The sequence below is a fragment of the Ctenocephalides felis genome, unplaced genomic scaffold (assembly GCF_003426905.1).
Source record: "Ctenocephalides felis isolate EL2017-DRISC unplaced genomic scaffold, ASM342690v1 CF-g0.4_SCAFFOLD_01170, whole genome shotgun sequence".
NCBI lineage: Eukaryota > Metazoa > Arthropoda > Insecta > Siphonaptera > Pulicidae > Ctenocephalides > Ctenocephalides felis.
In genome coordinates this window covers 34,179,281-34,202,810 of record NW_020537324.1, presented here as the reverse complement: position 1 = coordinate 34,202,810, position 23,530 = coordinate 34,179,281, and the positions used below count along the sequence as shown (strand labels likewise).

Here is a 23,530-nt window from a genome sequence, read left to right as displayed (position 1 = left end):
TATTTATAAACTTATTGTTAATTGAATATGTTGTTTGTTCTTAAATAGCGATAAATTTAACTTGGTGTATAGGAGGCGTCCAATAATCACGTGAGCGAGTTTTTAAGGATTTTTGGACAGCCCCTCCTTCTTGGTGATCCATGGTGATATTCAAAATTACCTCCCCTCCCCCATCAAACATCACGAGTATTTTTAGTTACGTGAAAAAACTGTACAATTTTTTAATTTTTTTTAAAAATGTTTGCACTTTTTTTAAAAAAAACTAGTTAAAAAATAAATACACGTGATATCATACTATACCTCTTCCTCACCCACGTGATATTTCGTGATTTTTTGTCAAACCCCCCCTCCCCCTAAAAACCTCACGTGACTAATGGACGCCCTCAGTAGTATTATACCCTAACTAACAATAAGGCAAGTTAAATAAAACTTTTTGAAAGGTATAACTAATCGACGTAAAAAACTAAAATTTAGCAATTTTTATAACACTACGATAAAAGTTTCAAAAGTTTCGAGAATAAAGTTTTCGATTTTCATTGAAAACCCTAATTGGTATTTTAATATACACACTTGTAGTATATGTAATTGTATTAATTTAAGTACAATAACACATTACAATATAGACCGCGATGAATGCCCAGTACTCAAAACTTTAACGAATTCTTATGACATTCGTTTTTAGACAATGATCTCAATCAATATTTATAGTTTCATAAAAATTGACAAAAATTGTTTTCAGCTATTTTGAGCAGAAAAGGCCAGGTATATCTTTAATAGAAACTCAGCACGATTTCCAACTGATGTCTTTCAAAGTTATTAAATTTTTTACATCGCTTCATGATTTTTGGCCAGAACGTTGACGAAAATCTTTGCACTTATCTGCTAATAAAAAATGGCTCGACCGACCGTCGTGAAAAACAAATCAACGCAATTCCTAATCAAAGTTTATCGATTGACTTTGGAAGTATTATAATCGGTGCAGCCGGTTTGGCTCACATACACACCCATACTGTCGAAACATAATTTTTATACTCGGTGTCAAACTAGTCAGAATTAATTATTATTAAATTTATTTAAAATAAGAAATTCGATTTTTGGCGAAAACAAACTTTTTCATCTGGAAGTTAAAATATGCTATAAATATATTAATTAAGATTTACGAATAATTTATCCTAAATTATATAAAAGGCATGAAGAAACAACAATAATGTAAAACTACAGCATTAAACTATTTTCTCTAATTTTTATATGAAGTACATCATAAACAATTATTAATATTACTATCATCACATTCTATATTAAACTTAAGGAATTATTGTTTATTAAAAACTTATATCAAAGAACTCTAAAGCTAGTGGTGTTTGGCATCGTGTCTTTAGGAAATTGCTAGAACTTTCCGTACCGTAACGAAATATTCGATCTATATTAAATATTTTCAAATAAATTAGATTGATATACATACTGTAACATTGTCTAATATTTATAAAAATTATAAAAAACTGAATTACAAAGCTAAAATTCAAATCTGAATTATTTTCGATAAACAAAAAAAAATTAAAAAAAAAAAATTAAATTTTTTTTCCCAAAAGTAATTGTTTTGTCAACGCAAGCAGAAAGTTTTTTGAATTATTCAAATCGGATGTTTGCAAAAAAACTGCCATTTTTTGTACATTTAGCTCTGTCTCTTCAAAATGAAGGGATCTGCCTTTTCCAAAAACTAATCACCTCTTCTCCCAATCATTACAAATTGAATGCTTTTTGGATCATTCAAATCGAATGCTCAAAACTTTGATTTCTATTTTCTCCACTCTATACCTGCTTTTACCAAAAAGTAATCAGCACATCTCCCTGTCAACAGAAATCGAATGTTTTTTGAACCATTCAAATCGGTTGATCCGTGCGCCCGAAAACGTGAACAAAAAATGCGGACACAAAACACACACACACATCCATTTTTTTCTGAGGTATGCCAAAATGTTCAGAAACAGTGAAGATATGCAAAAAAATTTATTTTCGATTTTCGGCCCATTACAATAACTTACCCTACGGGAAGTTAATTATTGATAATATCGATATTATTGTGAAATTGCTAATTGGAAAATGTTTGAAGATTTTTAACGAAACTATATAAGGCCAATTTCATAGTATTCGTTAACAATATTAAAGTGCATTAAATAAGATTTAGACAAAATTAAAAGAGCTATGTTTATTGTCGCAAATTTTTTCCATCATATAGTAATTTCGTAACATACTTACTACTTTTGTCAATTTAATTGATTTTATTGATAACACAATAATTTATAGTAAGAAAATTCAAAATCAATGTTATTAAGTTTTTGTTTCGCAAACAATTCTTTGTTTACAATATTATTTTCAATTCATGTTCTATGGTCATTCCATCGGCATCAGCCGAACAGGTCACATCGTCTGTTGTGAGTTAAACCATTACATAATCATATATTTTCGATAGTAGTGAACATTACAATTTATATATTTTATCAGTGAAGTGAATTCATTAATTTAGTGTTATATAGAAGTTTAATTTATTTTATATATGCTCCCTTCGCCTGAAGGGAGCAATTATTCAATACCGCCCCTTGTTCAAACGGAACAAGTATTATCTGATGATTTGCAAACAAATTCAGAATTTATTCAAAAACTTCAAAAGTTTGCAAAAACACAATTTAATATGGATACGTCAAGTTCTCAAATGACTTCACAAATGGAAGTGAGTAAACAAAACAATGAAATAAATGAACCAAATGCATCAAATGAACCAATTAACCCAAACCCGTGGCAGCAGGTTGTCCACGATATAAAAAGAAAACGTTTTGCAAATAACAACACTAATTCTACTTCTACGTCGAATAGATTCGACACGCTTATTAACGAAGATAACAATAATCAGGAAACAAATAGTAACATAATTAAAACAAAAGTAACTCCACCGGTTTTTCTATATGGTGTTAGAGATTTTAAATTAATGATTAGTAGTTTAAACACAGTGTTTACTAGTGGTCAATATACAACGAAAATCCTGCCGGACCAAATTGTCAAGATTAAAATGGATAGTGCCGATAATTACAGAAAATTTATTCATTACTTGCAAGAACGCAACACAGTATATCACACATATCAAATAAAGTCAGAAAGATCGTATCGAGTGGTTTTAAAATACATGCATCATAGTACAGATATAAATGAAATTAAAACAGCGATTGAAAAACCAGGTATACATAAAGTGCGTAACATATTAAATGTTTTGCAACCTAAAACAAAACAACCACTTAATATGTTCTACGTGGATCTCGAACCAAACGCAAATAACGCTTCAATTTTTAAAATAAACAGGTTATTAAATCAAGTTATGCATTTTGAAGCTCCATTTAAAAATTCAAACATTATCCAATGCGCAAGATGCCAATTGCATGGTCACTCCAAACGATACTACAACCGGCCATTTGTATGTCTTAGATGCGGGGGCCCCCATCCAACACAATTGTGTAAAAAACCCAAAGAAGCGCCTGGTACATGTTACTTTTGTGAAGGACCGCACAACGCAAATTACCGACAATGCTCATACTATCAAGAACTTATCGACAAAAATCATAAAATGAAAACAACAGTTAATAATCGTATCAACGCAAACCCGACTAAACCTAGAAGTCAAAATCAAAACATAAACAAACCGGCATACTCATCCGACCATTTGAGCTATGCACAAGCACTACGTCAGCAAGCGTCACACGCCAATGTAAACAATCATTCCAACATGGATGGCCAACTGTCACAATTCTTATCAGAATTTAAAAAAATGTTCGATCAAGTAAGTCATGCAACAAAATGGAATGATTTTGAACATGCTTTCAGCAGTAATTAATAAAATAAAATAATGGGACAACTACTGAGAATAGCTTTATGGAATGCAAATGGTCTTCATTCTCACAAAAATGAAATCATATTATTTTTATCAATGAACAAAATTGACATACTATTAATTAGTGAAACGCATTTCACTAATTATTCTCATCTCAGAATTCCATATTATAATGTATATCACACACCACATCCAGATGGTTACGCACATGGAGGCAGCGCAATAATTATCAAAACAAGTATTTCACATTACGAATTGCAAAATTTCAACAAGGAGTATTTACAATCAACTTCAGTAAAAGTTAAACTATTACCATATGACTTAGTGATTTCGGCCGTATATTGTCCACCGAGGCATAACTTGAAAGATTTTCATTTTCAAGAATTCTTCGAAACTGTGGGAAATAGGTTTGTAGTTGGAGGAGACTTCAACAGCAAACATACAAATTGGAGATCACGATTAGTAAATCCCAAGGGAAAAGAATTAAATAAATTAATACAACAACATAAATACACAACTATTTCCACAGGAACACCAACGTACTGGCCCACTGATCCGGCAAGAATACCTGACCTCTTAGATTTTTTCATAGTTTCTGGTATTAATAAATCATATATTGAAGTTCAAAATTGTTTCGATTTATCATCTGACCACTCGCCCATAATTGCATCAATCAATACGACAGTTATACCAACAAATCAAGCTCCAGCGTTGCATAACAACAATACAAACTGGGAATTTTATAGAAACATAATTGAAGAAAATGTTAACTTAAAGGCCAAATTACGAATTCCAAGTGATATTGACAATGAACTTGTCAATTTCAAACAAATCATGGAAAATGCGGTCAAATCTTCAACTCCAAACAAAAATAGTAGTTATAAAATTCCCAGTATTAGTCTTGAAATAAAAAGATTGATAGCAGCAAAGAGAAAAGCAAGAAGAATATGGCAAAATTCTCATTATCCAACTGATAAAAAAATACTTAATGAATTAAGTAATAAATTAAAAGTCAAAATTAAACAATGGAATGAGAATAGCTTTAACAATTATTTAAAAAAACTCAACAGATTTGATAACTCTGTGTGGAAGCCTATTGCCAACAAGAAAAAACCTATCATGAATAAATCACCAATTCGGGAAAGCAGTTCTTCAACTTATTGGGCGAGAAGTGACTCAGAAAAATCCATATTATTCGCAGAATACTTAAGCTCAGTTTTTACACCGAATATTTCATTTTCAAATCATAGCTTTCAGTTTTCCACAAACATTGGACAAGACTTTACAGCTAACAAAACGAAATTTTTCACAGTTAAAAGAATATTCAATGAAATTCAGAGAATAAAAATAAAGAAATCTCCAGGTCCGGATCAAATTACACCCAGAATGCTTAAAGAACTTCCAAGAAAGGGAGTAATTTTTATTACATATATCTTTATTGCAATTTTAAGGATGGATTATTGGCCCTCAACCTTCAAGTTAGCGTCTATCATAATGGTTCCTAAACCAGGAAAAGATTTACATCTGGTACAATCTTATAGGCCTATTAGTCTCCTACCAATTTTGTCCAAGATTTTTGAAAAAATTATTCTGGAAGATATAAACAAAGAAGTCAGTCTGCTACCAGATCATCAGTTTGGTTTCAGAAAAGGACATTCTACGATTCAACAATGTCACAGACTAGTGGATTCAATTACCAAGACTTTTGAGAAGAGTAAATATTGTTCAGCTGCCTTTCTTGACATAAGTCAAGCATTTGACAAGGTATGGCATGAAGGACTTCTTCACAAAATTAAAACATTACTTCCGTCATATTATAAGTTTTTTGAATCGTACTTAAAGAATAGGAAGTTTCAAATAAAAATAGGTAGTGATTACACAGAACCAAAAATTATGAAGGCTGGGGTACCACAGGGAAGCGTGTTGGGACCATTTCTTTATTTATTATTCACATATGATTTTCCGACCAGGTGGCAAACAACAACTGCCACATTTGCAGATGACATTGCTGTTCTTGCAGTCGATGATAATCCAAACCAAGCATCTTCGAAGCTTCAACAGCATCTAAATCAAATTGAAGAATGGGCAAATAACTGGAAAATAAAAATAAATTCTATAAAATCTCACCACATTTTTTTTACTCTACGGAAAGAAACATGCCCACCTGTATCATTGAATGGAGAGCAGCTGCCACAAAATGACACAGTTAGATATTTAGGCATGCACTTAGATAAAAGACTGACATGGAAACATCACATAAAAACTAAAATACAACAAATTAAACTAAAAATTAAAGATTTATTTTGGCTCATAGGAAGAAACTCTGTACTATCAATGGATAATAAGGTTTTAATATATAAAACCATTATTAAGCCAATTTGGACCTATGGCATTGAACTATGGGGATGTGCCAGTAAATCTAACATTGTCATGATGCAAAGAATTCAGTCCAAGACTCTTCGTGAAATATGTAATGCTCCATGGTATGTTTCGAACTATACTATTCACAACGATCTGAACATACCTTATATTAAAGATGTTATCAAGGACAAAAGCATCACCCATAACCACAAGATTGAAAACCACCCTAACAGACTATTGCAACCGCATCTACATGCGCCAACAAGGAGAAGACTTAAAAGAAACTGGCCCATAGATCTACTCGAGTAGATTTATTATCTTTAAGTGGTCACTCAATGGAGTGATCCTGATACTATTATTTTATTATTATTAATATTATTATTATTATTATTTTATTATTATTATTATTATTATATTATTATTATTTTTTTATTATTATTATTATTATTATTATTATTATTATTATTATCATTACTATTATCATTCTCATTATTATTCTTATTATTATTACTGTTATCATTATTATTATCATTATTATTTATATTATTATTTCATTTATTTTATACATATATATATTTTGTTGTTAAACCATAGCAGAATAGCTTATAAAATTTTATGTAATTTTGATTGCTGTTTATTAATTAATAAAAAAAAAAAAAAATGTTCTATGGATTCATTCATGAACAGAGAAATAATAACGTATAAATAAAATATCATGATTATTTAATTAAATTAATTTTATTTTCAAAACTTAAATTAACAATGTATAATTATTGTTATAATATATTTAGTTTTCCAAAAGTTTTCACAAATCTTAATAAATAAGTACTTTATTAGAGTACATATTATAAATTGACTGATTCTTATTAAAGTTATTATACCTAATTGTCATTTTTATCCAAAATAATATTGCGACTAATATCACTATTTAAAAAAATGGAAGTTAAATTAGTCTCAAAACTCAATCATGTAAAACATAAATGGCAAGGAAATTAATTGCATACTCTTCATTGTTATTAAATAAAATTTCAACAGATTTCCCAAAAGCACCAAAGAGAAGACATAGCAAAATAGGATTTGCCTGTGCATATATATATATAAATATGCATGTATTTAAGATTTTTATAAGCTTAAAGTTTACTTTAAAAAATATCGTTTTGTCAAATATGAAGATATGGATGTAAGACGACATTTCTTTTTTACAATGCAAATTTGACTCAATCATTTTAAAGCTTCATTTTCCATACCATTTATAGAATTGATGCAGATAATGGGAACCTATACTTTTTCATGAGTTTTAGACTAATAACTATTTAACTTAATGTTGACTTCAAATTAGACGCAAATTAATTTTTATATCAGTTGTAATGAAAGGCATGAAGTATCACAATTATTTTGGTTATATATTTATATATAACTATAGTTAAACTGGCAACAAATATGACTTAAAGATCTTATCTCATTTTAAATTAAGAGCCTGAGTTTATGATGTGACTAAAATGGCATTAAAATGAATTAATAATTATTAAATGTTAGAGTAAAAGATTATTATAAGATATTAATATATTATGTGAGCAGGATTATTATGAAATCTAAAATACAATTTTAGAATATTGGAAGATTAAAAATTGAAGCACTTAAATAAATTTTCCTTTAGAAAGATCGTTTTCAAAAAAAATCATCTTTCAAACAACATTTGAACAAATAAAAATAAGTATCAAATTCAACATTGAGCATAATCACTCATATCAGAACATTAATGGAATATCAAAATACTAAAACATTATATTTCTGTCTTTTTATGATACCGGCCGTATCAGGCGCTCACCTTCGCTGCCCTTCCAAGGGCCCTTACAAACTAAATATAAACCTACTAAAATGATGATTAGAGCAATTCCGGCAAAGGCATATGACAGATAGGATCCTAAATCTATCATGACAAGGCCGAGCTTCGCCTGCGAAGCAATGTCTTCAGATAAAGATACTCTTTGGCAGAACCACATCATAGGCACAAATACTTTAGGCACGCTGTTCATCATTCTGAAAAAAAAAATCAATTAATCAGTCAGAGACTAATATCTACGAGATAACAGAAATATAAAGTGGCAAAATATTTAGGACTGTGACTGTAAAGTTTGTATGATGTTTAGTGTTTTTAGTTTTGATCACATACACTATAAAAAGGATGTTAAGATCCCGATGTATGTTTATGGTGCTAACAAACTAGAGATGGGTAACTCACTCCGGAATTATCACTCCGATACAACTCCTCCCTTGGAGTGAATCCGAGTGGAGTTGTCTCGTCGGATTTGTCATATCCGACTTCCCTAAACTGATACTAAATCTGTTACTGCGTTTTTGCTTTGGCAAGGAAGCTGTCGCTTTCTCGATTCACAGGCAGTTTTATGACCCTTTTGGTATACGTTTTTTCCAGAAAATACAAAAATATTACTTCAAAGATACAGCACAATGAAATTGTGTTCAAGTGTGAATAGCTCCAATGTATAATTTATTGAATAGTAAGGGGTCATATTTCTAACAATCATTCGACAATCTTTGGCCGTGAATGACGGCAATCAGTAATATACATACCGAAAAATACACGAAACAAAATACATTTAATCTAGTTTTTCGATAGCCTGAATTAACAATACTTTAGAGTGCAAAATATATCAGTGACGTCAATAGTATTTAAGCAGCAAAAAATATATAGTATTAAATTTTAACTTTTACACAATTATATAATTGTCTAAAAGTAATAATATGCTAATCGAACTACCCGATATAATATTAATTCTCGAATGGAAATAGCAGAAGAAAAAATTAGAAAGCAGAAGTATTATTATTTGGTGAAAATATTTTATGATAAATGTTTTGCTTTTATTACAAATTTTACTACTTTATTTTTATATGAAATTAATTCAAAAAAAATATTTTCTCATCAAAAGGAAATAATTAAATTGAATTTGATTCTCAAGTTTTGCGTTTTTACTTTGGTCAACACTGCTAAAATAACGAGTCATTGAGTCGATCATCTGGTCGACCGAAAAATTTTACAACTCGTCATTTATTTGTGAATTTTTTCGAAAAATTATTTTATTGATATTTTTTACTTTTATTTTATTCATAAATTTTCATTTAAAAAAATTAAATGGGATTTGACAAATCCTTAGATGCATAAACAACGCGCTATAGAACGCATTTGTGTCGAGTATTTCGGTTTCAAAGTTGTCGGAGTCGTGGAGTTGTTAAGCGGATATAACTATAAATATAACTCCTCCCTGAAGCGGAGTCAAATCCGAGTCGATCCGGCCTCGGATATGATCATTCGTAGTGTTTTGGATTGTAAGCATTTGAATTACTATAACAACCCCACAGTTGGATTCCATAAGCCCATTCCATAAAAATTTATTTATTAGTAAGAAGCCCAACATTTATTAAATAAAACTTATACATAGTATTAAAATTAATGTATAAAATCGCAAAAAAATCGATAATGAAATTTTTTGCAAATCTTCACGTCTTGAGGGTTTTTGAACATTTTGTCATACCTTAGAAAAAAAGGATGTATGTGTGCGTGTGTGTGTGTGAGTATGTTTGGATATAATTTTTCGTCCACGATTTCGGGCGCACGGATCAACCGATGAGAATCAATTGATGAGAAGACATGCTGATTACTTTTTGCTGAAGTTAGGCGCCAGTTGTTTCAAACATACGGGCCAAAAAGTGCCAAAAATGGAAATTCAGTTTTTGAGAAAACGTTTTCTGATTTGAATGATTCAAAAAACATTTTACTTGTATTGACAAAATGACGAATTGATAAGGCAGGTATAGCAGTTTCGGAGATACAGAAAAAAAGGTAAAAAAATGCTATTTCACCGTCAAAAATGATCATTAGAAATATGCACATCAAATTATCAGATATGTCATGTGATAAAATTGTTAAAAATGTGTACTAATTTTGTAACAATTTTGTTGGTTTCTGAACCAAGATTGTTAATTTTTAAAGTTACTTATACGGATCAAGCAAATTTCAAAAATATACAAAGTTTTATACTTCTAATATGAATTTTAATTCTATAATGATCAGTTTGAAAATGTATATATTTCAAATGCGTTATTCTAATCACACACACTGCTAAGGGGGCGTCCATTAATCACGTGAGCTAGTTTTTAAGGATTTTTGGATCTCCCCTCCCCTTTGGTGATTGATGGTGATATTCAAAATTACCCCACCAAACATCACGTGTATTTTTAGTTACGTAAGATTTTTGATTTTTTTTTAAAATGTTTGAATTTTTTTTAAAAAATCAGTTAAAAAATAAATACACGTGATATCTTACTATACACCTCCGTCCCCCACGTGATTTTTCGTGATTTTTTGTCAAACCCCCCCACCCCATAAAAACCTCACGTGATTAATGGACGCCCCCTAATGTAAACTTTCTCAAGTGTTTTGAGCAATAAGATCGTTACTGTAAATTTTATGAACGATAAAACATATAGTGATTATAATTATCTATTTGAAGATGTATCAAACGATTGTTCTTAATCATTGATAAATATTTATTGATTAATGCCTTAAAGCACGATGCCATACACCGCTAGCTTTGAAATATACCGCCAGCTTACAAAGCCTACTACTAAATAAAAAGGTTCAAGTACTCAAACGCAAGAATTTATTATTGTTGCTTTAGTAAAGTTCCTATCTAATTTTATACTAACGATAAAAAAAAAGGTCACACGACAGAAACAAGGTTCGATTCCAAATCTTTGATATATTACAAGATTTTTAAAAATGTTGCACAGAATAATGAAATATTTGGGAAGAGCGATTTTTAGTCTATTAATCAATATAATTACAATGATTAATTTAACTGCAGCAATACCAAAATGTCGTTTCAAACTTTGAAGTAAAATAAGCCTCAGCATGATATTGATTATGTTAAATTACATGTTTTGCAACAAACAGGTACGATAAAATGTTTCAAATAACAATATTTTCAAATATAATACTTACGATATGCCTTTTACAGGCTGTAAGAGCATATTGATTTGCAATCTTGCATTGACAAGTAGAGGAATTCCAGTTTGGGGCTCAAGCGCCACTCTAAATTCATGAATAGATTTATCTGGCTTAAGTCCGTCCACAGCTTCTAAGTAACTCTGCAAATAAAATAAGTTAATTATACTTATTAATTATAATTATTAATCAACGTGCAGTCATTGCATTTTAGGCGAATCATTCAATCATCAATCATTGCCAGTGTCAAATTTTACAAAATTTTAAATTTTTAAAAATCTTATACAAACTAAGATATTTAAGTATCATTAAAATAGAGTTAAGGAACCTTCATTTATTTTTTAAATATACTACGCACAAATTTATGTCAGTGATTATTATACTGCGAACATACTTCAATTGCGCAAATAAAACACTTAATAAAAATAAAAAATATCCACTATAAAATAAAGTTATCAGAAACTTCACATTCACAACTATTTTATCATTGCAACATGAATCAGCAAATTATGATTAATATAATAACGATTATTAGTTGCAATTAATGATAATATATATGAATTTAATTAAAAAATTAGTTGTACATGGCATCGTGCTTTAATGCAAATAGCATTAATTAAAAAAACATTAGTGCGAAACCCATATAAATATAACAAAATTTGTACTTATTATTAAAATCTCTATAAAATATCTTATAATTTGTTGTGCATATGTCTAATGATCATTTTTGACCAGAAAATGGCATTTTATTTATTTTTTTAATCCCAACAATTTAATCAGTTTTTCATTCTGTCAATACAAGTAAAATGTTTTTTGAATTATTGAAATCAATACAAATCGAATGTTTTGGTGAATCCGTGTCCTCAAAATCATCGACAAAACATTGTATCCGCAAATACATAAACACATAAACACGCATACATCATTTTTTTCTGAGGTATGCCAAAATGTTCAGAATAAGTTTTTTTTTAGGATTACTATAACTTACCCTAAGGCAAGTTAATAATTGGTATCAAATAATTACCTGGTCTGCCAAATAAAAGTGAGGGTAGCTAACAAAAGCTGGAGCCCCATATCGACAGCTAGAAACATTAAGCATTCCTGATTCCAAATCTGGGCAATGTTCCCGATCGGATATGCAGTAACATTTGTTTTCCGGGTATACTACACCATTATCAAAGACCGATTTATCACCGATGTATATGTTGCCCTTTATTCCGTGCTCTGAATGTGGACCCGAATATGTTAAGGAAACTCCCCTGAAATAAATATTCTTAAATGTTATTACAATACATGATATTGCGCAATTTTAGAAATTTGTGCTATGACAAACTTTGCAAAAAATTCTATGAAAAATATTTTATACTTTTTTTAAATTCAGTATAGTTTAAAAAATCATGTGTTTATTGCTTAAATTAGTTTAAAATTTTAGTTCATACAAAAATATAGTATATTTCTGAGTTTATCATAGCCAATATGAAGTCATTGTCAATAATGCAATTTTAACGAAGTGCTTCGATAGAAAATAGTGTTCAGAAGTCCAACATGACGCGATTTTTTTTAAATTAAAATTTGTATAGAAATGCAGATCAGGGGCGTAACTACCGCCGTATCAGCCGTATCAAAAATACGGGGCCCCCACGCCAGGGGGGCCCCCAACGAGCACAATCAGAAAGCAAACAACCATTTTTTTTAAAAAATTGAATAATTTTAACGTAGTTTGCATTTTCTTTTGTTATCGAGAGGTATTGAACTTCAACATGTAAGCTAACGCTTTAAGAGAATTTATTTCTGCTGCAATATTTTTGCAAGCTCTAGCAATCAATTCAATTAGTAAAGCTTTTGCTCATCCGATAAGTTAACACTTTCGAATCGGGAGTCGGACTGCCAGTCAGTACGCTGTGCTCGGAATATTATAGTGCTATACTTATCTCTCAACTCGGAATTTTTTTTTGTATCGGATTTTTTCAAAATGTGGTTGTATTGCTTTAAATATAGTTATTATGATAATAAAATAGAAAATTTTGAAAATTAGAAAAAAATTGCACTCAAAACCATGCTATATTGTTTAAAAAATCATTTCTTCACAGATCTTTATTAGAATTATGGGGATCATGAGCTAATAAGTTAATTTTGTTATATATTTATTTATAAAATTAATAAATCAATCAATAAATGAATATAATAGTAAATTAATTTTAAAAAATAAAAAAAAATTAAATGTAAGTTTAGTTTGCGACGAGTCGTTGCCAACACGATTTGCCGCCGGAGCGGCGGCATCCGAGCTTGACGGTAAAACATATCATGCCGCCGGAGCGGCGGCATCCGAGCGCAACGGTAAAATGACTATGCCGCCGGAGCGGCGGCATCCGAGTCGAAAGGGTTAATATTCTTGCACAAATATGAACAAATCTATAAAACCAATCCAGTTTATAAATTCTTCATAGAAAATTGGGATTTGGAATTTTTATAGATATATTTATAACATTTTTATATTTGTTTTTGTTACTACTTGAATTGTCTGCATGACGCGTAAGTTTAATAGATATATTTTGATAAATATGATCAACTAAATCATTTTTAGATTTCTTTCTTCACTGTTTCAAATTATTAGTTTCATTTTTGAAGCTCTACAACATCCCAGTAATGACTTACAAAAAACTAGTATTTTATTAAGTAATCATTTGAGAATTAAGATATAAAAAATTATTGAATTGGTTAGTTAAATAAGTCCAAATAATTTGCAAAAAAGATGGATTGCAATAACTATTTTAGAAAACAAAAGACAAAAGATAATGAAGCGTTATTATCTTTTATTATTATTATGATGAATTATCAGAAGATGAGAGAATTTTAGACCCGAAACTATATTTTAATATATACTATTGCTGTTTGGATATATTATTTTCACAAATCAAACAAAGACTTCCAAACCTTTGCGACTTAAGTAGTTAGTAACATTTGCCTTTTTGAAATCGAGAACTAATAAACATTTACGGAAAACTGTCGACTGAATTACTATAAAGAAATACTGTTAAGATATATGATCATGACTAATTGATGGCACAAGAAATAGGTTTGAATACAAACATCTAAGAAATTTATTTTATTAAGATACAATGATGAATGCAATAGGCTTGCATCTTTTTGCGTAGCTTTGGCCCTTGCAGTTACAATAGCAATTGCTTTAAAATGATATTTTTAAAATAAAAACTAAGTTTTTCAAAAAAAGCAAGGAGAGTGAATAAATATCTGGAATCATTTGTAAAAAGTTCAGAAAATTAGAGAGAATTAGATAGATAAATAATTAAAATGATAAATAAATATTCTTTCAGTTTTATATATTTTTTTATTTTATGAAAAAAATTTCTTCATGAGGGGGCCCCCAAACAAGTTTATATACGGGCCCCGCCAAGGCACGCTACGCCCCTGATGCAGGTTTAAAGATAATTAAAGAATAATTATAGATTTTGCTATAACCTTTCTTCCTAAGAAATTTGGCTACATGTTTAAAAAAAAATCGGAATAATGTTTGCAATGTCTCATAAATCTTACTTTCATAGTGTTCCGAACTTTTAATCATGAAGACTAACCGCCGCTTAATAGGTCCAAAAGCTTTTATTTTTTTAATAAAATACAGAATTGAAGACAGTAATTTTATATCGAAAAATATGACACCATGAACGTAGAACAACCATGATTACAACCAAATTCCTAATAATGATTTGGATTTTATTAATATTTTTCAATTTGGTTTACTTTTCCATTGTCAAAAAATTTTAGCTTTTCCACATGATATGGAAAATGAATTTTCTATCAATTATATGATTTTCAAAACCTTTTCTCCAATAAATAAATTTTTGAAGATCTTTTTAATCACCTGCATATATCTGTGGCAAAAACAGTGATTTTGTCATGTCCTTCAAGGGGTGGCCAAAGTTCTCCAGTCGTTCCTACAACCTTAGAACATTGAGAGTTTTCTTGATAGAACTTAGTTTCGGTCACGCCATTCCACCTGTCCAAGACGCCCAATTTGGACATCGAGTCTTCTCCGGTGAACATGTTGAATTCACCATCGTACGTTTTTGAATCATTACGCTAAAATAGAAGAAGAGAAGTTAGTGAAAATAATAATAGTTATATTTAAGTCAAGACTTCAATTTGCTAAACATAATAGAAAATGGTCAAAGATTAAATAATTTGAGAAACTATTTGATAGCAGCTGTTAGAAAAATCTACGCTACCTATGTGATAAAAATAAATCTAATCAGTTTTAGCAATGATTTAGCAAAAAAAACTAAAATGAAACTATTCGTAAAGATCAATTTATATAGTTCTATTAAATTTTATGTTATTAACTAAAATGCGATATAGCAATTATGTGTAGAAATTTTTTTAGAAAAATGATGACAATGCGAACAGGAAATTATAAAACATATAAAAATGTTACACAACTATAAAAAATTCTCAACTATAGTAAGAAATAATTATGCATAGAATTAAAATCGCATATTATAAAAAATTGCTCGTTATTTCATAATAATATTGCATTATGTAAGGTGTTTATTTTATCTAGAATGGAATTTTATTTAGAATGGCGTGCAGTAAAATACGTAGGATCTGATTAAATAATCAATTATAAATTAAACATAAAAAAATATTTTAAGCTACTGATTTGAAGAAAGTATTGAAACACAAAGGGAGATTATATGAATATTCAAAACATAATCTTCATAAGATAAAAGACATTTCGTTGAATGCATCGATATTTTTAATTAATAAGATGATCTGATAGTAGATATTAGCCATAAATTATTCTATTACACAATGTAGTTATGATGTCATATGGATTAATAGTCAGAACAATGTAATCTTTAAGATAAGAAGATGTTAGATGTATAATAAATATATTCTATGTAAACATAATAAGAAAATACTAATACTTAATAAATTACATACAATTCGAACGCAAATTAGTTATCTCTCTTTTTAATGTTTAGAAGTTGCTACCAATTCAGGAAATTTTATTAGCGCTTTTAAAATAAAGAAGTTTTTTTTTAATTCTCATATTGAAATCTACTTTCAAATAGCTTCTCTATGAATAAAATGTTTAAAAGTAGATTTTGGATCTTGCATGCGATGGATAATTTTTTGAACATTTTTAAATATTAGTATTCTTCTTTGTCAACAATTTATTCTGGCTTATGAAATAGTCATTTCATATAATAATTATACTCACGGAGTAAAACCATCCGAATTTGTCAAAAGGAATTTGGAATCCTGTGTTGTTCATTTTTCTGATCAGATCTATTAAAGGATCCTGGTACCCATCAAATAATAGTTCCCGCACTGATTTAGTTATGACTAGTTTTTCACGCTTCTCTCTCATCAGAAGATCTACGGCTTTTTGTATAAGATAGTGCTTATTTCTTACTGTATATGCTACTGTCTGAAAATTGAATAAATTATTAATATCTCACATATATGAAATTTTAACATTAAGTTTAGAATTGTAATACTTCTAAAGTTTGTTTGGATTTAGTTTGATTCAAACACGTTACATGGCTTGAATGATAACTTTGTATTTTTAAATTATTTATTATTACTATTGAAGCAATTATTTATTACATCAGTTAGATCTTATTAGGAAGACGCAAAACATCGTTGGAAAATTGCAAAATTGAGTGTCACTCAAACTTAAAACTGATTGTATAGTGTCCAATTTAATTATGCGTTTCATTCGTTTGATTTATTATTATCTGCCACTTAATATTTTTATTCTACTTTATTGTTTTTCTAGTATTATTTTTATTATTGAGAAATTTTATTTGTTTTACTTATTAATTTTAGCATTATTATTTTTTGCTTTTATTTTATATTAAATCAACATACTACGGATACCATTTTAATGAAAATTCTATCCTTTATTTTGTACTCTTTTTATTTAAATTTATGTTATTGTTCATTATTGTTACTAGATGTTAATTATAATATTTAGCAGTTGCAACAAATATAGTAATTAAAAAAATCCGTTTGATGTTGATTGAGGCAAACTTCACCTTTTGCAATTTTGGTAATTTAATTCTTATTTGTAATATTGCTTCATAGATAATTGTTTCTTATAACATATAAGCGAAATACGGAATTTATTCAATGATATTTTAACAAGTATGCCATTTTTTCCAAAAGTGAACAGAAATGAATAAAAAATAAAAAATAAATCCATCAAACACCTAATTATTGTAATAAAGTTACTAGTGCTGGCATAAGTTCATTGATTTTAAAATAGATATATTGATAAAACCCAACAAATAAGTCCCAAATAATCATAACAAAAAAGTACTCAAAATAAGCTTTGAAGGTGCAATTAATGTTTGAACTCATTACTGCGACAATGACGTTCAACATCTGGCAGGATTGCCATTATAGCTTTCGTCGTGTTATACAGTCGCGGAAACTTTTCTGAAATTAGCCATTTTTTAAATGAGATCACAATGTTATTTTGCTTGTCTTTCCCATATTATAACTCGCGAGAAAGTGCTTATTTGATTGAAAACTATTTTCAGTGATGAGCTCAAAGAAAAGTCAGGCAATTGTATATGTAAGAGAAAAGGTTAGAAATCAGCCTATTATTTTAATTGGCCACTGTTTCTATGCTATTTTCACCATTATGTAAGTATCACTAAAGAAAAAGTGTGATTGCACTGACGATAGGTTATGCTTGGACGAACAAAATGCAAACATTGTGATTGTAACATTGTTTCAATTATGCATTCTAAATTCTCGACATTCCATCAGAAATGAGGTACTTATGCGGAAGTATAAAAATTGACAAAACATTCTAACAGTCTAACTAGAATTAGATTAAATTCATGATCCTTATTATCCTGACTTATTTTAAGTGTAATGGCAAAAATTAATTCTTTTTCTGTTTCATGTGTAGGTAGCTGCATTATTGGCTAATTGATTTATTGTATCATGTGGATATATAACCATGGTTAAAGTAAATCGTGATTCTCGAAATAAAATAAAAATTTCGACATAAAAGGCAAAAATTTAATGATTTTATACCGCTTTTTACAATTTAAACGATTAAACTGATGATACATTAAATGTATTAATATATAAAAATAAACCGCAATTCAAAATATACTTTTTTGAATAAATTTTGATTCTTCTCACTGTATGTACTAATATTTTTACTAAATTCTGGATGCCATATCTTGATAAAATTATCTATAAACTATTTGCGGAAAACTTCCGAATATTCATTTGTATTCTAATCTAATCAAAATCCATATATACCATATAATTCATATTTAAATGCACGTATTAAAATTAGCACTGAAGAAGAAAAAAATTATCTAAAATATTAAAACTTTTTATCTTCCATAAATAATTAAATCGAAATCAGATAAAAATATCAAGGTACTACATTAAAGACTCAAAAATTTAAATTATTTATTAATACATGAAATATCAATTGATATCTATGGAAATATTTCAATAGATGTAGGTTAATTATTTACTAGTTATTAGACTAAAAACATGTGAAATACATTTTCGTTTTCACATGACTGCATGAATTTAAATATAACGCAATGTATCATGTCCAAACTAAATATCACGTCATATTTAATATGTTTATTACACACACACACACATATATATATATATATATATATATATATATATATATATATATATATATATACTCTATGACCCGACTGACGTTGTCCTGTACCCACGTGTACAACTCAAAAGTTCTAAATGTTTTAATATCCTATCCTATACTTTTAATATCATATTTAATGTCCTTTGCGATTCATTTATGGTCTCAGCATAAACAGTATAAGAATTTCAAGAAAAATATAGTATTTGCGATAAAAGACAATATCACACTTGATTTCACCACACAACATAATTGCTTCAATAATTTAGTCTATAAATTTCATAATCTCATACGATATAGTAGTTGCTTTTTGGCATTTGTAATTTCTAAAATACATTTTTCTTACTAATAATTTAATAAACATTATTGCTTATGTTCAAATCCTAGGTGAATTAATTTGTAAAATCTAGCACTCTTCAATCTAAGATCAACTTGCTAAATATTCCATATCTAATGCCATACAAATGAATTTTTGACACATGAAACAAAATTCTAAATCATTTTTAATAAGTAGAAATATTTTTTTGTATTGTTAAATACTTTAGTAAAGTAAACCAAAATGCGACATGCATAAGTTAAAAAAATGTATATGCAACTTTGGACTTATTGTGTTATTTATTAAACTGAATTGTATAATTTCATCTGCCAATCATATACCGTTGACTGTATCTTATACTATTTTAAATTCTGGCACATCTCAGCTGCTTTTCGGCAATAATAATGTAGACATTACGTTTTTCTTATATATTATATTCTAATATTATCTAGACTCATAAAGTCAGCTAAATTCAAATTTCAAATGAATTGACATTTCTAGCAAATGACAGTTCAAATGTCTTCAATGTCAAACAATGATAAGAGTTTTTTTTGTAATTTTCGCCATTTATTTCTACAATATTACTATAGTTTTATCGTTAATTAAATGTTAAAAATTTCCTTTGACAAACTCTAAAAAGAATGATCAAAATCCGAATAACCATTTAGAAGTATCAAATCATACACCCATACAGAAGAATTTTGTATATAAGATATATGTCATATTTATACTTACTGAAACAATGACATTCAAGTTAGTTATCATATCATCCAAAGATCCTTTCGACATATCCGGCATAAAGTTCCATATCCTTTTCTGCTTGAATGTGATTGTGCTATTTTGGTTCCAGTTTAAGTCAACTCGGACATGTTTTTCGTGAAATACATATGGTCCCATTTCTTCAAAATGTGGTTTAATATCATGGTTATTAATATCATCTGGGTTCGTCCAGTTGAATAAATAGAGTTCTAAGTAAATTGGTATAGGAGTTTCTTTCCACATTTCAAAGTTTTTACTACCAGGCTGCAACACTAATTGCTGCAAATATTCATAAACATTAATTTATTATTATTATTATTATTAATTTTTATTCAAAATTCGAAAATTAAATATGGCATACATTTCGTTAACAGCATATACATTTTCATCATTAGCATACTAATATTACTTGAATTTGAGTTACGTTTTAATTTTAATTTTAATTGTGATGCACGATTTGAGTTTTTACTTCCGGGTTTCAATAGTAATGGTAATATTTTTTACTCAAAATTTGCAAATCAAATATGGCACATATATTTCGATTAGGGTAGAGAGAGGCTTAAAAGTTCGCGGGTAAAAAAGTCCATCCTCTACATTTCAAAGTTTAGTTTGTGAGATCTTAATATGATGCATTATTTAATTGCTTTACAAGATGTTAATTGTAATTTAAATTGACCTCTATACTAACTGATCCTTTGCCCTGGCAAAGGTGTAAACAGTAAAAAATATTAAATAAAAAAAGTCAATTGAATTAAAAAGGTGATTTTTCAATAGATTAATTAAAGTAATATATTTTTCAACTATACCGGTGATAAAATACCAGATCAATATTATATACGGTGTAATCTTTGTAAAAATATGCCCATGATTTTTATTTCGCATTGGTTAAATAATTTAGCTATTATTTTATAAAATTCCTTTAAAATTGAAAATAAAACATTGTATCTGTTTGCCTAATGGCCGTTACTTTTTACCCAGTCTATGTGGTTTAGAAACAAATTTAGAAGTTTAGAAAAATAGCCAAAACACTTCTTTCTTATTTTTTCTTATTTCTATAATTAGGAATTAACTGACAATTTTACTGAGTGAGTATATTTCGATAGTTGTTTGTTTGATTCGTGTTATGTGTTGTGATTACGCTCATTTAATTTAGACAGTATAATTACTGAGAGTCAAATTGGACCTTTGTACCCCACCCTACCCTATAGCGCATACATTTCGATTATTAGCATACTAATTTTATTTAAATGTGAATACTTAAAAAAAATACTAGACAACCAATTTCATAATTACACAAATTGAAAATGAATGTAAAATATAATTGAAATATTTAATGAATTGTTAATGTATTTTATGAAAAATTATAAAATATCAAATCTATTACATCATAGGTTTAGTAAAATTGAAACAAAACGCAATTCGCACTTTCAAAAAATCATACTTTCAGCATTCTAGTTTATTTGAAAAATAACTTGAATTCCGATCTATTGCATAAAAAATTATATAAAACTATTTCGCATCAATTAGAAGCTTTAACTCTATGTACCAATTCTTAATAAAGTAAATTGTAAGTTATGTTGTTCGGATCAAATTTGTCGCACCAAGTATCGATAATTGAATCCATTAAAGATTGGCATTTTAAAAAGCAATTTCAATGTACGAGTATATATATATATATATATATATATATATATATATTTATTAAGGTAATAAGATTTTATGACGTTGAAGTCACGTCAATTTGGACAGGCCGGTTTAGTTTGTCATTGACATGAGAGGGTATTGCTCTTTGACAAAGAGAAGAGAATCATAAGTGAGAAATGATAAAATAAAAATAAATATGGAAAATATGTTCAAGATTTTATGAATACCATATCATAATATCTTAAATAATATACAAAAAATTCAAAGATTGCTCATAAAACAACTGATCAATTAAATTTATTTTGATCATGACAGAATCCATTTATTTTCACAAATCTGTATTGGATTTCTTCAACAATTCTGCATGTCATGGTAAATTTACATATTTTTACTACTAAATCTAATATATTAAAATTATGAGATAAGAAAGTTGAAACTTGACACAATAATTGATAAACTCAAAAAAAAAAAAAAATTTCTTTTTCATAAACTATGGAACAACAAACAGTCGGAAGAAAAATTATGACTTGAGAGCATTAGGTGCTAGTTAATAAAATGTTGCACTGATTACGATTATATAGTTATTTATAAAATATATTAATAATACTGTTTAAAGTTTGTTTAAAATTAATCACTTACCGATCGCATAATGGGATCTGCTATCATAGGCCATAGTAAACCACACACTAAAGCTAATATTACAAAAATTCCACTACAACTAAATAAAAGGCACCTTCGGCATCGTAAACTACACCCGCTCATCTAAAAAAAGAAATAGATATTTAATATATGTATACAAAAAATAATACATTTTACTTTATTTTATTATTGTATAGAATAACAAAGATAATCATATGGGATGAAATTTTATTTAGCTTACACACTTCAAACAAATTTCGCAGAATTGCGAAGGTTCGTAAATTATCAACTTATTTTAGTACAAATGTCAATTGATAATATTTTACTTGATTGTTATAAATTATGAAAAGAATAAGTTTAGCTAAAGTAAATTCAATAATAAATTAGTGGTGCATGGCATCGTACCAAAAATTCCTTTTTTACAAAAGATTCAATTTTTTTTTCTAAACATTGAAACCAAAAATTAATTTTTTAAAAAATGATTCATTTTTTTTTCTAAACTTTGAAAAAAAATTTTTTTCGAGCCACTTTCTCAAAGCAAAAAAGTGAAAAAAATCGTCCGCGTTTTAGCTCACAATCCTGAATCGATTTTAAAAGTTCAAGAACTGTTAACAAAATATTGGTTGGGAGTCGTGCTGATTAATTTATGGTAAAAATCGGTCGAGCCGTTTCTTTGTAACTTAACTGTTGAAATTGTTTTTTCGACGATTTTTATGACGATAGAGATCAAGGTTTTAAATAACATTCTTCAAATATTACGGCTCTACGACAATTTGTTTAATTTTAATATTGCATTAAAACAAGAGCATCGCTTTTCAAATTTAGACAAAATTAGACATTTTATCGACGTTTTCTGAAAAACGAATGAACAGAGTGATCGGCTGAGACGTTTCTTTAGAATTAGAAGAAAAGCACAAAGTTTTACTATAGTTTTAGCGAAAAATCATGAATCAATATTGAAAATTCAAACCGAAAGAAATCATTGGTGAATCGCGCAGTATTTAGTTAGTAGTTTTTGGCCAAAGATCGGTAAAGCCGTTCTTCGCAATTGATTGTTTTAAATCGATTTTTATAAATTATTGTTTTAAATGGAACTCTGTATGGCGATATTGGCGATAGTCTTAATGAGCAAATTAAAATAATGTAGTCCTGCAAAGATTGATTTAATTATAAACATTAATTAAAATTGCAATTTGAATTTTTGCAGCCGCGCTTTTTAAAAAAAACTACGTTTCTCAA

General features: G+C 28.4%; 1 protein-coding gene across 1 annotated transcript; it reads right to left on the bottom strand.

Moving 5' to 3' along the window:
- Positions 1–7,577: 7,577 nt before the first annotated feature.
- On the bottom strand, positions 7,578–22,414 carry LOC113366202 (protein croquemort-like). Its single transcript, XM_026607770.1, has 7 exons — positions 22,292–22,414; positions 19,985–20,287; positions 16,501–16,710; positions 15,142–15,359; positions 12,286–12,520; positions 11,259–11,404; positions 7,578–8,278 (listed from the first exon to the last, which is right to left on the bottom strand). The coding sequence occupies exons 1-7, from the start codon at positions 22,412–22,414 to the stop codon at positions 8,038–8,040; spliced, it is 1,476 nt and encodes a 491-aa protein (XP_026463555.1). The 3' UTR covers positions 7,578–8,037.
- Between the last annotated feature and the right edge of the window lie 1,116 nt (positions 22,415–23,530).